General features: G+C 45.8%; 1 protein-coding gene across 1 annotated transcript in view; it reads right to left on the bottom strand.

The window, feature by feature from the left end:
- The window catches only part of DHRS12 (dehydrogenase/reductase 12), a 33,565-nt gene extending 20,442 nt beyond the window's left edge, over window positions 1–13,123 (bottom strand). Inside the window, exons 1-4 of the mRNA XM_088469234.1 lie at window positions 12,983–13,123; window positions 9,108–9,241; window positions 7,106–7,188; window positions 3,481–3,573 (exon numbers count right to left, since the gene is read on the bottom strand). Of these exons, the coding sequence (XP_088325360.1) occupies window positions 3,481–3,573; window positions 7,106–7,188; window positions 9,108–9,241; window positions 12,983–13,038 (366 nt within the window). The 5' untranslated portion in view covers window positions 13,039–13,123. The remainder of the gene's footprint in view (window positions 1–3,480; window positions 3,574–7,105; window positions 7,189–9,107; window positions 9,242–12,982) is intronic.
- Between the last annotated feature and the right edge of the window lie 5,112 nt (window positions 13,124–18,235).

Below are 18,235 nucleotides of genomic sequence, written 5' to 3'. Positions count from 1 at the left end.
CTTACAGGCCTATACTAAGCTGGAAGTGATCTAGCTGCACAGCCGTATACCGAACTGTCAGATCTTTAGTCAATTGTCAGTGTTGCAAAATTCAAACCTGTTGCTATCTGAAAGTCTGGACCGGCCCTGTGTGACAGGCATTGCTGAGCTGTGATATGGCTAATTAATAACCCATTTCTAACTACAAATCATTATGCACTGGCTGTGGAAGTAGCAAGGCAGATCCCATTTATGTATTTAAAAGCAGTAAGTATGGCAAAATATTCACTCTCCAAGAGTAGCCCTGAGGAATATTCTATGCAGCCATCTTTCCTGGGGTTCAGATATTCGTCACACAGCCTCAGCCAAAAAAAACAAAAACACTGGTCACTGCAGAAGAGGGGTGCAAACAGGCGGACCAATGAGAAGCCTCAAACACCAAAGACTACAACTTCTGACTGCTCCAACCACTCACATCCAAATCTACTAATATTTTAAAGTGGTAAACTGAAAAAAAATGTGCCTATTTAAGTGGTAATACAGCTTAAAAATAGAAGTGGAGGAGGGACTGCTGTACTGAATACGAGATACCCTATGCACATAGATTCTGCTGAACAGCTAAAGAAAAATAATACATTCACAAATAAGTAAAGTCTCATTTGATTAGGACCTATATCACCCCATCTCAGCCACCAGCTATTTGTTCATAATGCCTTTCATAATATTAACATTTACAGGCTGTTTGGTAGTCCTGCAGAGGTCTTGTTTTTCTATAACCTAGGACTTATTTTAAAAGGTTGTCAAAACAATCTTTATATTACAGTTTATGTTTCTATTTCATCTTAAAAATGAGTTTACTCCTACTGGGAAATGCTCAATTAACCAAATTCTCCTAACGAGAAATATTTAGCAAAAGTTAAAAAGATTTAAAAGGATTCCCATCTCTCACAGGATTATAATGGTTATATAGAATGAGATTTCTTTTTCAGTTGATTTCCCGATGGAATAGGTTTCAACTGGGCTCTTATTTCATAGAAACTGGATTATTGTTTTATTCTTTCATCTCCTTAATGGAATCCCCAGCCACTATTCCCACACCTAACAGCTGACAATCCTATCACTACACAGTAACATTGCCATGTAAAAAGACGGAGGGGTAGGGCAGGTCTAGAAACTTTTTAGATTGTAAGCTCATTGGGGCAGGTCTGTTTCACGTCACTGTATGTAATGTGTTTGTGTCATGTTAGGATCCCAGCTCTGCGTATAGGTCAGTGCTTTACTGAAAAATAGATAACATATGAACTCTTCCTCTCTCTTCTGCATAAGATCTACTAAGTAAGGAAAGGAATGGGCAGATACTATAAAATATGGCCCAGTTTGTCAGCTGCAGCACCAGATGTGAGTGAGAAGTAGTCACTTATGCTGTAACATGCAAAGAGAATATACCGACTGTGACCTGCATTGTCATCAACATAAAAGCACTATTGGAATTTTCACTTGCTAGAACAAAACAGAGAGTGGTAGCTCTAATATCCATGGCGTACAACCGCAGTGACCAAACACAGCTGTCCGGTGTCCTGTCAGCTAGTCACTGTGATATCAGGAAAATTAGATCAATATTGATGCACGATGGCCTCAAAACAAGACCAAAAATATCTTGGGATTATTGAATATATTGCAGATTCCCCCCAAATGTGGTCATATTACTAAAACAGTGCATTTGCACAACCTATAGAACATGGCAATGTTCCCATGTCACTACAGGCAATTATTTACCTTGTAACTCAACTGTTGGTGTGCTAATATGATATTGTGACCAATATACCAAGGTAGTGCTAGGCAACCAAATACAATTGTGTGGGCCACACTGAGCAGCTCTTTAGCCTTCAAAAAGGTCACATTATCCTTAATCTCGGTCAAAAGTAAAAAAAACAAACACACACAATACATATGATCAAAAAAAGAAACCCATCAGTAATAACATTCCAGCAGGCATTTTAAACAATTATTACTCTGTCTTGCTATCTCCAACAAGTCTGACATGGCAAGAAGGAGCTGGGGTACAGGTGAATGCAGGGAGGGACGGATGTTGCCCGTCAGTGCCCTTAAAGTGATGTTACACGAGTGACTTGCAAATCTGATACTTCACTGAAACCAAAATAAAAGCACAGCCTATTGGTGCAAATGTACTTAGTTATCTGCTTAGCGCATGTCAGTGCACACATACATACATACATACATACATACAACGGTTTGGAAACCCCTTCCGGATAATTAATCTGCATCGAATTAAGAGAAAGTCACTAGGGAATACATTGAAAACATCCCTACCACTTTAGGAACATAAGCTTCATTCATTTATGCTTTGTAGTTCTTCTCTTATATACCCTGCTAAGCCTCATGCAGATCATAAGTGATTGATGAAAGAGTGGGCACATTGGCGCTGTCTATATTACATATGCCACTTAAGTGCATAAAAAAGGAAAAATACACCCACATAGGAGTTCCAAGATTCCCCCTATTTGACAGTATGATTTCAGATTAACATGATCTCTGAAGCACCCACCCATGAAATTGAAGCTCCTTTTCAGGAGAAGAAAATGCTTTGCGGCCCTTACAAAACAAGGAACGCCCCCTATATACACACGTACCACCTCTTTATCCTATATAAGCAATCTCCAACTGCAAAAAAAAAATTTTTTCTTTTTGAATATGGGATCACAATTCATATTTCTAGCAAACACTGTGCAGGGGTGGGAGCCCACTCTAATCAGGTGCAGTAGGTATTACCGAAATCCCAACAGCGGTAGCCCGGCAGGGGTGAAGATCCCGATCGCTAATAAGGTAAGTACAACTAACCCTATTTCCCCCCCCTAACCCTCCCTTAGGGTGCCTAACCCTAACTCCCCTGTAAGTGCCTAAACCTAACACCTCCCCCATTAACACACCCTAAACCTAAATCTGCCGGGGGGGTGCCACCCAAACCCCCCTTCCCCTAGCCTAAACCTAACCTCACCCTAAGCCCCCCTGGGAGCCTTGACACCTAACCCTCCCCTCCCCCCGCGGCTGTCCGCACCCGGCTTACCTTCGTTCGGTATGCTGGGCGTCGTGCTCCGGCGTAGGTCTAATGACAGGCGTCGGGTTTTCAATGCCTATCATTAGTACCTTGCCGGCAGTTGGCATTTAGACAGTCGGCTTCCTGACTACATCCCCTCTAATCTACTTGTGTAAAAATGTTACACCTCCAGAGAGGCTCCCCTTTTATTCCCATAAAAGCAACTACATGGCATCACACTGCACTTCTGCACAAAACATTTAGTGCGTTGGTCCCTGTGGAATTAAGGGCCATATACTGTAAAAGGCCCAGGCTTATGTTGTTCCCACCATTGGACTATAGGATAGTACTATACTAGGATCCGACACGCACCGCAGGGCTATACATCGATTATCAGATTGTGTCCTATAATTATACCAAGGAGTGTGTAAAGTACAGAAACTCACCAATACATTCAGCTTGTTCTCAGTCTTAAACTTCTCAGCAAATTCACAGATTTCTTTTGGGTTAGACATATCCAGTAAGTGTATCAAAACACGCTAATAAAATAAAAAGCATGGGAAATTACGGACTAATTATACAACAATCTGCATTGCTGTAAAATAAAATCATTATATATATTTATATATATATACACTAACTGTTGCCTGCAGCTTCACCCATGATGAAATCGCTTCTGCCAACATTGTTTTTATTTGAGGTATTATAGTTGTATTGCTTTGCATAGGGGCTCTGTCGCAGGAGTGGCCCATGTGACCAGCAGCGCTATACAGACTGGTGACAACAGTGCATTCACCCACCACTCACACCAATGTCACTGTGTGCCCTGTGCACAGACTGCTATGCAGCCTCATCCTATTCACCCACCACTCACACCAATGTCACTGTGTGCCCTGTGCACAGACTGCTATGTAGCCTATCCTATTCACCCATCACTCACACCAATGTCACTGTGTGCCCTGTGCACAGACTGCTATGTAGCCTATCCTATTCACCCACCACTCACACCAATGTATCTGCGTGCCCAGTGCACAGACTGCTATGTAGCCTATCCTATTCACCCGAACAATATGAAAAAAACACTGCGCTCTGATAATTAAGTAGAAACATATGCGTAGCACCTTGATATATTAAACTCAATTTATTATCTATAAAAAAAGATATTAAAATAATGATAAGACACACATAGGAAATGACATATAAAAACACATAATAATCACATAGTCAGCTGAGGAAGCTATATAGAATGAACAATAAAGGATAATTAAGATTGTGAATACAGATAAAGGAGATGATCAGGCTCCGATATTAGTATCTCAATCCTCTACAATTGATTATAGATATATTAATTATGACAATCTGTGCCAAAAAGTAAAGTTGCAGCTAAGTAGCCAATTCAGGTGTAATCAGCAATGCATGTAACATGAGAACATTGACACAGTCTAGCTAATGGTAGCTCTCCCCTTTAGAAAAAACAGAAGCCTTTGGTGTTATGTCCAACACATGTATCAAAGTCCTGGATACAGTGAGTTATCCCCAACAAATTGTGTCCCCGTCTGTGTGCTGACGTCCACCGGGACCTTCAACTGGCAGTGATAGCGTCTTGGGTGCCTGTGCTCTGATAGCACAGTGTGGTCAGCAGACAGGGAACCGGTGTGCACCCGCACTCTCTCAGGAGAAGTTATAGATTACCGCTTCTGGTACAGCCGCAATTAGGTAGTAGTAGCAGGTCTCATGAAGAAAATGTGAGCAGCTCCAAATTAGCTGAATAGAGAACACAGCAATGCGTTTCGGCTACTGCTGTAGCCTTTTTCAAGTCAGCTTGAAAAAGGCTACAGCAGTAGCCGAAGCGCGATGCTGTGTTCTCTATTCAGCTAATTGGAGCTGCTCCCCGATCAAGATACCTGCAGTTAATGGTCTGACAGTCGCTCACATTTTCTTCATGAGACCTGCTACTACTACCTAATTGCGGCTGTATCAGAAGCGGTAATCTATAACTTCTCCTGAGAGAGTGCGGGTGCACACCGGTTCCCTGTCTGCTGACCACACTGTGCTATCAGAGCACAGGCACCCAAGACGCATCACTGCCAGTTGAAGGTCCCGGTGGACGTCAGCACACAGACGGAGATTGGAATTAATTTCCATTACACAGTGCGCTGCAGTACATCTACCTCCGACGAATGTCACTCCCTGGCTGGCCGTGCTGACCCACGTTAAGCCACACTAGGTCCTGTGTTTCTAACACTCAGAGATCGTGATAGCAGCCTTCACAGGTAAACCTATGGCCCCCATCATTGTATAAACTCTCAGGTACCTACGTTTCTGTCCTGCAACACATTTCATGAATTTACAATCATTTCCTGATACAGACTCACTTGCGGTTCTTCATGTTTACAATTTGTTGGGGATAACTCACTGTATCCAGGACTTTGATACATGTGTTGGCATAACACCAAAGGCTTCTGTTTTTTCTAAAGGGGAGAGCTACCATTAGCTAGACTGTGTCAATGTTCTCATGTTACATGCATTGCGGATTACACCTGAATTGGCTACTTAGCTGCAACTTTACTTTTTGGCACAGATTGTCATAATTAATATATCTATAATCAATTGTAGAGGATTGAGATACTAATATCGGAGCCTGATCATCTCCTTTATCTGTAGTCACAATCTCAATTATCCTTTATTGTTCACATTCTATATAGCTTCCTCAGCTGACTATGTGATTATTATGTGTTTTTATATGACATTTTCTATGTGTGTCTTATTATTTTAATATCTTTTTTTATAGATAATAAATTGAGTTTAATATACCAAGGTGTTACTCATATGTTTCTACTTAATTATCAGAGCGCAGTGTTTTTTCATATTGTTCTTGTCAGTGAGGTTGGCAATCACCTCTAAGTTTCACTGCTGCACTGATAATTGACTCTCTGGCTTAATAGCGCTCAGGCTTCTTTCTGTGTCTATCCTATTCACCCACCACTCACACCAATGTCACTGTGTGCCCTGTGCACAGACTGCTATGTAGCCTCATCCTATTCACCCACCACTCACACCAATGTCACTGTGTGCCCTGTGCACAGACTGCTATGTAGCCTATCCTATTCACCCACGACTCACACCAATGTCACTGTGTGCCCTGTGCACAGACTGCTATGTAGCCTATCCTATTCACCCACCACTCACACCAATGTCACTGTGTGCCCTGTGCACAGACTGCTATGTAGCCTCATCCTATTAATCCACCACTCACACCAATGTCACTGTGTGCCCCGTGCACAGACTGCTATGTAGCCTCATCCTATTCACCCACCACTCACAGCAATGTCACTGTGTGCCCTGTGCACAGACTGCTATGTACCCTATCCTATTCATCCACCACTCACACCAATGTCACTGTGTGCCCTGTGCACAGACTGCTATGTAGCCTATCCTATTCACCCACCACTCACACCAATGTCACTGTGTGCCCGTGCACAGACTGCTATGTAGCCTATCCTATTCACCCATCACTCACACCAATGTCACTGTGTGCCCTGTGCACAGACTGCTATGTAGCCTATCCTATTCACCCACCACTCACACCAATGTCACTGTGTGCCCTGTGCACAGACTGCTATGTAACCTATCCTATTAAAGTGACCGTGTGGCCAAAGCACCTCTCCCCCCACCCCATACCGGCCGCACGCATGGTGCCACACCTATCTCTTGCATTGATGATGTTAATAAATTTTGTTTTTTATTGCTCAACGATAACTTGGCAGATCGAGGTAAAACAAAGTGCAGGTAATTTCTAGTCGTTTCCACTACAAAATTACGCAGTTTTCATGAAAATGAGTTAAGTCGTTTTTGCACCAACTTGGAACAAACAGACACAATGTTGTTATTATATTAAATGTACATTTTATGATTGCTAATACATTGATCTTTGGAAATATATTACATTAATGCTATTAGTATGAGGTTGGTGAAGTACATATGAAATATAGACTTCCCTCCTTTAGATTAGTTTATGGGCCACCATACATAGGGGCTTTCTAGTAATGCCTATACATACAGTATCCTCACCTCACTCCCGCTGCTGGTGACAATGTCTTTTTTTGCTTCTTCAGCCCGTTCTTTATTTCTGCACACTAGATGAATTGTGCCACCTAAAATAATCCAATACATTCAAACAATGGTGTCAGAATACATTCTTTACCCCCCCAAAAAAAGTATTAACGTTCGACCTGGATACGAATACACAAATGCTGCAAAACAACAATTGCAGGTTTAGGGTTCGCAGCTCCAAACGTCAGCGGTAATTATTTGATGTCACCACTATGGGCTGATCTAGTTACCATTATATTCACAAACTATGTAGTGTACTCTGGTGCTGCCATTAGACACTCATAGCATTGAGATCATTTTGGGAAGTTCCCTTAAAGCTGTATTCCCTGAGCTTGTGACTTCTCTTTTCTAGCACAAGTACGGGGGATGCATCCCACTAATGGGACAGGTGAAGGGGCAAGCAGAGGTCTCTTCTGAGAAGACGCATGGGCTGGACTACACATGCACAGAAAAAGCTGCAACTCTTCTGAGGGAGGAAGAACCCAGGAGTCTATAGTGGCACCCTAACAAAATGTTGCAATGGGGGCCTGACAATACACCTGGCAAACAATAAGGACCCCCATGGCTAACTGGGAATGCCGTTTGAAAGGAAATACTCTAGACACTTGTAGATATGGAGAGTGATTGAATGCTGCTTCTAAACCCTAAGTGGCACACTGCTGCCCTATTGAGTCACTCACCTCCTCTAAAAACTAATGAGATTTCTTTTCATCAAAAATTGACTATTACAGCCTCATTGTGTCACTATAAATTTTTTTTACACACCTACAACTATATCTACTTCTCCATTCTTCTGCTTTTATTATCTGGTGACATATCACCAAATCCAGGCCCCACACACGGACAGCGGATTTACTATGGAATAAATATCCTGCAAACCTCACATGTCTCCCATCACCCTCCAAATCAATAAATGTGCCTTATAGAATTCACACTTGATCACAACTTATTATTTTACATCTGAACATCTCTTTACAATAACTACTTTTACCAATTTCTACATTTACCTGAGACTGCTGGTTTATACGTTAACCAAACTCTCTAAATAGCCCTTCATGAAGTGGCTTCAGCTACCCGTCAGACTTCACGTAAACTGATATAACAGCCATGGCTTTCCACAGACACCTACAAAAACTGCCTCTTAAAGTAGAATGTCAGTGGCATAAATCTTAATTCAAATGACTTCCACACATACTGTAAAATAGGAATCCACCCATCTGTCATCCTAACCCTCTGTCCCATGCTCACTTTCTACCCCATCCGTGTCACCCCTGTCTGTTTGCCCATCCCCTCTAGAATGTAAGCTCTCACGAGCAGGGCCCTCTTTCCTCTTGTGCTTATCCTTTCTTTACTTATATTATCTGCTCTATACTCAAAAGCACTTAACCCGTGACTTTTGCCATCCTGCTTCTGTTGCAGCAGTGTTTATATACCATGTACTTGTATTGCATTGTCTTAAACTGTATGACACTGTTTTCTTGTTCTGCTCAACTGTCTATGTACTATGTCTATGTACTATGTTTGTGCACTATGTTTATGTACTATGTAAGGCGCTGCGGAACCCTTGTGGCGCCATATAAATAAAGGATAATAATAATAATAATAACAGAACTGACTAAGGGCCGGATTCAGCGCTGTACGCTATAAGCATCGCAGCTGCATCTTTGGACACAGAAGCGATTTGGAAATACACCAATGCCGCAGGAAGCTTCTGGGGACAAAAGACGCCTCCTGCCGTCATCACATATCAGAGTCCAAAGACACAGCATCGGATCACCACTGGTCACAGCCATTGGCCATCTGAGTAATCCTAAACGTATTCAGAATGACCGCCAGAACTGCTCAGCCGGACAAGGAAATCTGCTTTTAATATTAAACCACCCTCAAAATGTAATGCCTGTGACACTGATGTAAATTATTTCTTCATGCTTTACTTACATCTCAGTGCCCATAACCTTACCCTTCTTAGCTATTGCCAGAGCAGCGGCTTTGCCAATACCACTGTTTCCTCCTGTGATCATAAAGGATTTCCCAGTAACATCAACTTGCAAATCTTCGGCAACAAAGTGTTTGGCTGCAGCCTCATATCCACCTCTACAAAATAAAAGAGGAGAATTATGGAGTAATCTAACAAGTAGATGTACTGGTTACATATCATCCCCCCTATAACACTGATAGGGGACCACAACATAGTCGTGTAGCTTCTCAAACATGCGGACAGATTTTTTTCAAAGCTATTATTTTTGCAACTCCTGAATACATTTTATTTCAGATTAATCATTTATCCATCATCAAAACAGAAGGTTGTATAGAAACAGTTCTTGATTACATTCATATTAAAGTTACATACCAGCCAGAGTGGTTGGCGTCCGGGTCGAAAAACACGGTATCCTGATCGTAAGGGGGCTAGCGGCGCCTGCATTTTGCCCGGCGGCGGGATGCCAGCATCAGTATATCGACGGCTGGCTCCTCGTCCGTCGGGATATACACTACCATCCCCTCATGCCTATCCCATCTCATGGTAGCACAAAACTAGAGGGACTATGAGAAGGGTTTCTAGAAAAGGCAGACAGTGTACACTGTACTAGTGATTCATACACCAGTTACAAGGCATGGTTGTGGAGTATGGGGGAGTATATGGGGGTCAAGAGCTTGCAATAGGTTCAGCATACGTACCACTACGATGGAAGAGCAGCATGTATTCTCTTGTACAGGCACTAAAGTGTCTAGCTACAGCTCTAATTTACTTGTTAGCGTGACCAAGATGACTCTACAACAGGGGTGGCCAAACTCGGTCCTCGAGAGCTACCAACAGTTCACGTTTTCCAGGTCTCCTCACAAAATCGCAAGTGAAATAATTAGCTCCACCTGTGGATCTTTCAAAATGTGTCAGTGAGTAATGACTACACCTGTGCACCTGCTGGGTGACCTGGAAAACGTGACCTGTTGGTAGCTCTCGAGGACAGAGTTTGGCCATCCCTGCTCTACAGTCTACCATGTCAGAATTAAAATAAAGAAATCGAAAATGAAACCATAGGCTACATATTAATAGCAGCTCAGGCAGCTATACCTTATAATGGAGGGTTCCTCCTTCCTCAGGCAATAACTTCACCAAATCCATTATGAAATGGAGACTGCAATTGCTCTATATGTGGGTGCAATGTCATCACTTTACCACAGACGGAGAAGGAAATCTCAGAGTCAGTCAGTGACAGACAGACTCTCTATCTATCTATCTATATATATATATATACACGCACCATGGTCGTCTAGACTAAATAAATCCAGATATATGTCTACTTCATAGGTTGTGTTTTCAGTTGCTGAATATCATATATTGTGACTGAATATGTACTTGGAGATCCCTGCTCCCTCACCCTATAAACAGTTTTTTTATTTGTTGAGAAATTAATAAAAACCATTGAAGTTTAAGGGCCCCATTTACAGACAAAATAGAACCACTTTAGCGCTCGCTAAAGGGGTTATACCATCTTGCTGTATTTAGTAAACAACGGTAATCTTAGATTACCGCTGTTTGCACAGCATCGCTCTCGCCATCTAAAAGATTGCGGCTTCAACTAAGCCTTCCAGGCACTGCCGCGTCTCCCTGACATGCACAGATGGACCGTCGCGCATGCGCATGACCCTGGAGCCCCGTCGCTGGCAGCGTTAGGCTGCCAGCAGCCCAGCAAAGGACCTCTTCGAGGACGAGGGTTCCGCTGGACTTCGCGGGACCTCGCCGGAGGGGTAAGTATTACTAATACCAGTGGAATTTTCCTTTGTATCACAGTGATCCTAAACTAAAATTCCTGCTGGTATTTCCCTTTGTATGTAAATGGAGCCCTAAAATAGGCAAAAAAAAAAAAAACACGCACACACCACAAGAACTTGTCAGTACATTGTCAGGCCCTCCAACATCACCCATTCCATTAGGTACAATGGGGTAGATGTACGAAGCCCAGAAGCGGTATCAGCGCACGTTATGTGCGCTGATACCGCTTCTCCCCGATGTATGATCGGGGGTCTATGCGCCCCTGTGATTATCGGCGCTGCTATCTACAAGATAGCAGCGCCGAGCGGCAGGGCCATGTACGAAACGGTCATACCACATGACCGTTCGGACGGCTGTAGCTGTCATATCGACAGCTACAGCCTGGTGTTAGCCTATCCCCACAGCAGGGACAGCTGGGGCTGCTGCTGGCTCCAGGGCTGCACGCGGGGATCTCGCGATACTTGCGAGATCCCGCGCATGCTCAGTGGAGCCGGCCGGGACAGAGACACAGCGCATCAGTACTAGGCTGATGCGCTGCTGTCTCTAGCGGATAGCGCCGGAGGGGGGAGTTAACGCTCCCCCTCTCCGGCCGATGAGATGTTCTTACATTTCATCGGTAGTGCTTCCTGCTTCGCCTCGGTAAAGAGGCAACGCGGGAAGCGTTATAGCGGCACGGTAAGTGCCGCTATCATACATCTACCCCAATATACTCTGCATCCCCTCTGCTTCTAGACTTCCCACCTAAAGGCCCCAATACATCAGCAATTGATTGCAGCAATTCTGCCATTTGCAATCGATTGTGTATAAAAATCTTTGCAGAATTGCCACAATCGATTGCAAATTGCTGCAATCAATTGCTGATATATGGAGGCCTTAAATTATGATTGCAGCCACCTGTGTTGAAACACTTGTCTCATCAATTAACTAGTTCAAAGGTGACTACAATCATAAATTAAGTGGGACGTCCAGGAGCAGAGAGTACTGTACCTAATGGAAGGGGTCATATGGGAGGGTAGGCATTTTATTCAATCTAATTTACACCAAAAGTGAGAGAAATTAAAACAATGTGACACTTCATCTGGCACAATTAACATGAAAAACTAGTCCTAACAGAGCCTCCCAACATTAGGTGAGGTGCCTATGAAGTCAATAATACCACTTCTATACCTAAATTCCGGATCTGACCCGGAGTTTGGGACACGGTTCCAAACCAAATCAGGAATTTAGCCGACGTCGTTCACACCGGAGTCGGGTCTGCAGTGACAAGGCTCTTCCAGCGTGGAAGTGGACGCTTGGAGATAACGTCATCTCCAAGCACCACTGAAGCCGACCAATCAGCCGGCATGCGGCACGCTCCAGGGCATTGTAACCCGGATCACACCATTTACACTGCAGGGTTTCATGGGTCATTCCAGTGTTAAACCCGGCAAGTTACCTGGGTTGGATTCCCGGGTCACTCCAACCAGGAATCCAACCCTGTCCCCTTTTACACCAAAGAGCTACCCGGGTTAACCCTGCAATAAACCGGGTTGGTGTAAAAGGGGTATAAATAATAATTTAAAAAAAAAGTATTTTTATAGATTTGTAAATATATTTACTATATCAAATCAGTTACAGCTTTATTTTATAACATATATAACTGGATTTGGCAATGATGACTCTGTAGGACTGGGAGTGAGCATGGAGATGGTCCCATAAGTAAACTGTACTCTCTAAGCACAGGAAACCAATAACTTCACTATGTAACAACATTATATCACACACATACACATGTCCCTCCCTCCTTTACACAAACTGACAGCTGTATAGTGCAAACAGTGCTGGATGGAAGATACCTGTACAGTGCGTTAGTACATAAGGAGGACTATGGCATAAAAGTACATCTAGTGTGATTATATACTATAGAGCACGGACTCACTGCTCAGCCCACAGATCTCCTGTCACCCACTGACCCTGTGCATATAGGAACTGCATGGAAGAGTCACCAGCAGTCACCAGGCGCCTGTATACACAGCACACTACCGCTGGCTAATCACAGCACTGACCCCCTCCACTGTACTTACTTGGTATATTCCCGCAGCCCCTTCAGGAACCAGACTGTGTTTCTGTACAGTGACATGGCAGAGTCTATTTCGGTATTACGGGCTGCTGCTGCTGCTGCTGCTGTGCATGACCTGCAGCAATCTGCCTACTTCTTCTACTCCAGTCCACCGGGGACACGCCCATCAACATAACGTCACCCCGCTACAGTGCTAGGCCCCGCCCCTAGTTATGGGGGGGGGGGGCGAAGGGGGTTATAATGCGGCTGCCCTATGGCTGCAGCAATATATAGTGCTGGCACAGCTCGGGGGAATGTAGGGAAATAATGCTGAAGTACTGTAGCTCTGGGGATGTTACTTTTATTTTGCTTTAAATTATTTCTCCAGTTATTACAGCTATTTTACAGCTATTTAAAATGTAAATTAAACTGATATGCTGGTGCAATTTATGCTTTTAGCCTCCTGCATCTCATATTTGCAGAGCCATAATGAGGGGTGTGTGTAGGGTTACCAGTGTCACCAGTGAAGTGCAGTGAGGTCAGTGGCTGGGAAGGCACACGTATAAAAACACAGTTTTTATATAAAAACTCTAGAGGATGACAGGTAGTATCGCACGTCCCTAAGTGCAGGGCCATCTCTTCCATTGGGCTTGATGGGCAGTTGCCCAAGGGCCCGAAGCTTGTAGGGGCCCGCCAACCCACTCCCTGCAGCCGCGGCCAGTTGGTAAATTTGTGATATTTTTATAAGCCGGCCGCTGCTGCACTGTATTCCGATCTAACCTCCCCCTCCCCATCTCTCTGCATGTGTGGGAGGTCTCATGGGCATGTAGGAGGGTTTAATTTTATTGACCATTTAAACATTTTTCCCGTGAATGGATGGGCAGGGGCCCCAGTGCTTTGCTTTGCCCAGGGCCCACACTGCTGTTAAGACAACCCTGCCTAAGTGTCCCCTCATCCAGGGCCATCTCTTTTGTTGGGCAGTTGCCCAAGGGCCCGAAGCATCAAGGGGCCCGCCAGCCCCCCTGCAGCTGCGGGCAGTTTATTTTTAAAGCACCACTGTGTTCCGATCTGCCAGACCTCCCCCCCCCCCCCCCCACGGTAGACAATTACTCACCGTCCTCCATCCGCCATTGCTAATCTGTCCTGTCCGCTATATCCATCTGCGCCAGTCAGACAGAGTCTCTCTGAGAGACGTCTGCTGACTGGCTGCCTTGATGTGAGAGCCACAGCAGCTCAGCCTAGGCCTGCTGCTACTGGCTCCTTCTAGTGTGCCGCTGCCGCCTGCCGCCTGCCGAACAGTGTCTGGTGCTGGACTGGTCACTCGAGGATCTGTCAGGTCCGTCATCGTCCCGGTCTCTCTCAGCCTCCTCAGGAGTCAGGACAGGAGACTCTTCTACTCTGCCAGGCAAGCCACTGCGTCCCGACCGGGTGACCCGGCAGGTAAGAGCCTGGCCCTGTTTTCCGCGACAGGGTAAGACTGGGCAATGGGCATTGCTTCCTTCATTAAGGTTTGGATTTGGGAATGGATGTTACATTCTTCACTCCCACTAAAAAAAAAGTGCAATAAATACCAGACTAAAAAGAATAGATGGCACCAATATGGGCAGCCAGCAGGCTCCCTTGTGTACTATATGTTGGCTGTGTCATATTTAACATTTATTTTTTTTATATTTAAACTGATTTTGTTGAAAGTACTACTAAATCTAAAGGTTTCATTTTATTGACCAATTACTGTACATTTTTTGTCCCGTGAATGGGTGGGTAGGGGCCCCAGTGCATTGCTTTGCACAGGGCCCACACTGCTGTTAAGACAGCCCTGCCCTCATCCCTTTACTAAGGGGCACATTCATATGCACTACACAGATTATGTGGCTGGCTGAGTTTAAATCATACTTGCCGACATTCAGGGGCAGCCAGGCTTTTACAGTGGAGGGCCGTAGCTAGGGTGGTGCGATATGTGCCATAGCACAGGGCATCGGAGGGCAGGGGGTGCTGCTCGGGCTTGTCAGGTGCAGGTGCAGCTTCACCAGCGCTATCGCACACAGGGCCGGATTAAGGGGGGGCGACAGGGGCGGTCGTCCCTGGGCCCCCACACAGGGTCGATGTGACCCTGTCGAGAACAGGAGTCCAGTGGAACCTGTTCCCGGATGGGGGCCGGGCTCAGAAGCTGCGGATGTTCTATTGCATGCAGCACAGACTCTGAGCGGCTCCCGAGTCCCCTCATCAGCGTCATGTGACACGTGTCCATGACGCTGAGGAGGGAACCCAGGAGCAGCTCTGCTGGCCGGGGCACTTAAGGTAAGAGAGCTCTGTATGGGGCTGGAAGGGGTGCGGGACCAGACGTAGTCACAGGCACCGTGTGTTGCTGCGGGGGCAGGGGAAATGGAAGGCACAAGCACCGTGTGGCTTGGGGGTAGGGAGGAATAGAAGGCACAAGCACCGTGTGGCTTGGGGGGAGGGGGGAATGGAAGGCACAAGCACCGTGTGGCTTGGGGGGAGGGGGGAATGGAAGGCACAAGCACCGTGTGGCTTGGGGGGAGGGAGGAATAGAAGGCACGAGCACCATGTGGCTTGGGGGGAGGGAGGAATGGAAGGCACAAGCACTGTGTGGCTTGGGGGGAGGGAGGAATGGAAGGCATAGACGCCGTGTGGCTTGGGGGGAGGGAGGAATTGAAGGCACAGGCGCCGTGTGGCTTGGGAGGGGGGGGGGATTGGAAGGCACAGGCGTGGTGTGGCTTGGGGGGGGGGTAATGGAAGGCACAGGCGCCGTGTGGCTTGGAGTGGGGCCCCACAACTTAGTTGCCCCGGGGCCCCCTCAAGCCTTAATCCGGCCCTGATCCCACATATAGAGCTGGTGAGTTATACTGCATAATTATTGTGTATCATCACTGCAGCCATTGGATTCACACTGTATTTGGCAGTGACACTGGATAACAGTGGTATAACGGGATTGATACCCCTTCATCATTGTATGGGACAAGTCACATGTGTCATGCTTCTTCCTCATCTGGCCACACCCCATTGTCAGGGGCGTGTCTTATGTCCTTATTTGAAAAAATAGGGGTTGGGGCAGGGGCGTTTCTAGAGAGGAGGGGGCCCCCTCCTCTCTGCCCGGCGGCAGGCAGCGCACTGAGCTGTGTGCGGCCAGCGCCGGAGTTATAGACTCTGGGCGCTAGAGTGTGCCCAGAGTCTATAATGTATGCACAGGTCACTGGGAAAATGGCTGGGAGACTTGCCCTCTTATCTGGGCGGCCAGAAGCACCACACGATTTTCGTGTGCCTCCCTGGCGTTCCGGGAGAGTAGGTAAAGTACAGTATGCTTTAACTCTTCATTGCTCCTGGATATAATCAGGCAAAGTGAACATATGTAAATGCTAGCGCTCTGCTCTTAGTTGTGTAAATGATAAGTGACCCTTAGATTGTCTTTATATTAGTTATATATGTACCCAAAAGTTATAAGGATGAAGACAATGTAAAGATGGTATGCATGTAATCTATACTGGTATAAGCACATAGAATGATATAAGTACAGGCTATACGTTGGTGTATGGACACACGGTTATGCAACCAGATGATTATTATCAGTCTCAATGGCAACCATAGAAGATCAAATGCTTGGATGGCAAGTTATTCTCATACATAAATGCTTTCATTTAATTTGGGGTGCAAATATTAACAAAAAAATGTAACTTGAGGCAGTGGCGTCTCTCCCCGCGGTGACACCCGGTGCGGGGAAGGACGCCATGTGCGCGGCACCTGACAAAAAGGGGCGTGGCCTTTGGGAGGGGCGTGACAATAGATGAGGGGCGTGGCATCGCTGCCCTGGTCTTCAAGGAGGGGGCGTGACACTGAGCGAGGGGCGTGGTCCCACGGCCCGAACCCGGCCCGGAGGAGGTGCGGGCATGTGCGGTGCCGGCTCCCTCACTGACAGGAACCGAGTGCTGCACTTAATACTACAGTACAGCACCCAGCTCCTGCCACTGAGGGGGAGCCTGCACCTTGGCATACTTCCCAACATGACCCTCTCCAGGAGGGACACAATGCTCTGGTCCTGGACTTCCCTGGTAATTTATGATTGGTGGAGGCTCCAGAGGTGGGGCTGCAGTACAGTCTAAAATTAAAATAGGGGAGTCACACCAACTGCCAGTGAGTCCCAGCCAGTGATGTTTGGCAGTGTGTGAAATGACAGTTGGTGAGGCTCCCCTATTTGAATTTTGAACTGTGCTGCAGCCCCACCTCTTACCAGGGAAGTCCAGGACCAGAGCATTGTGTCCCTCCTGGAGAGGGTCATGTTGGGAGGTATGCCTTGGTGTCACTCCTCGGCGGGTGACACCCAGGTGCGGGCCGCACCCCCCCTTGTGACGCCACTGACTTGAGGCCATTTTTTAACAAGCTATAATGACCTATTCTTATTGGCTAATTAAGCTAATTGGAAACTTACAATTGCTTATTTAGTCATTGAGGGGGGAGTCCAAGGGGTACTGAAGCAAGTCCCGACAATTTTTCCTTAAAAGAACGATTTTAGGAAAAACTGGACTTGCTTTGAATCTGCGAGAAAATAAGCTGTGTTAGCTTGTATAGAAATTACTGCGCCTGAATTTCTTGCAGGCAATTGAATAGGAGAAGCCTTGCGGCTGTGGGAAAGACCCTGGGCTGCAGGCTTGTTCTACTTAATGAAAATCACCTGGAAGATGGCGTCGTAGAGGAGGGACTCTCTTGCTGGAGCAAGGTAAGAAATGGACATGGGGGGGGCACGTTCCAGTGGCAAACGCAGGATTTCTAGAGGGAGGTTTCCAACTGCTTGATTTTAGAGCGAGTGTGGCCAGTACATGAAGAGGGCAGAATTAGCACTTATCCAGCTTTAATAAGCATCATACAAAGTGTATTTTGTGTCATATTCACATCATATACAGGACCAGTGATCACAGTAAGTCATTAGATGCAGCAGTAGGGCCATCCTGCCTGAGCTGAATGTTTTTATTTTAGATGTGGGCACCATTTCAGGGCATTGGAGAAAGTCTGGAGGAGCAGCAGAAGAACCTAGCACTGCCCTGGACATATATGTACATATTGGGCTCTATAGCAGCACATCCCTAACAGTGCATGGTTTCCAGATCTCCTAGTTGGTGCACAGGTTATTTATTACTGGCTGATACATGTTAAAAGGTGATGCTAATTATGTCATTTGTGATATTGAGAAGCAGATGCAGTACTAGTAAAATTCTATTATATTACTATTTCTATTGTGGTCATGGTGTGGGCTGGGATGGGGGGGTTT

This window comes from Taudactylus pleione, unplaced genomic scaffold (genome assembly GCF_031769625.1).
Source record: "Taudactylus pleione unplaced genomic scaffold, aTauple2 ptg000089l, whole genome shotgun sequence".
Lineage (NCBI taxonomy): Eukaryota > Metazoa > Chordata > Amphibia > Anura > Myobatrachidae > Taudactylus > Taudactylus pleione.
The sequence above is the reverse complement of the archived record's forward strand: the minus strand, read 5'-3'. Positions and strand labels throughout refer to the sequence as shown.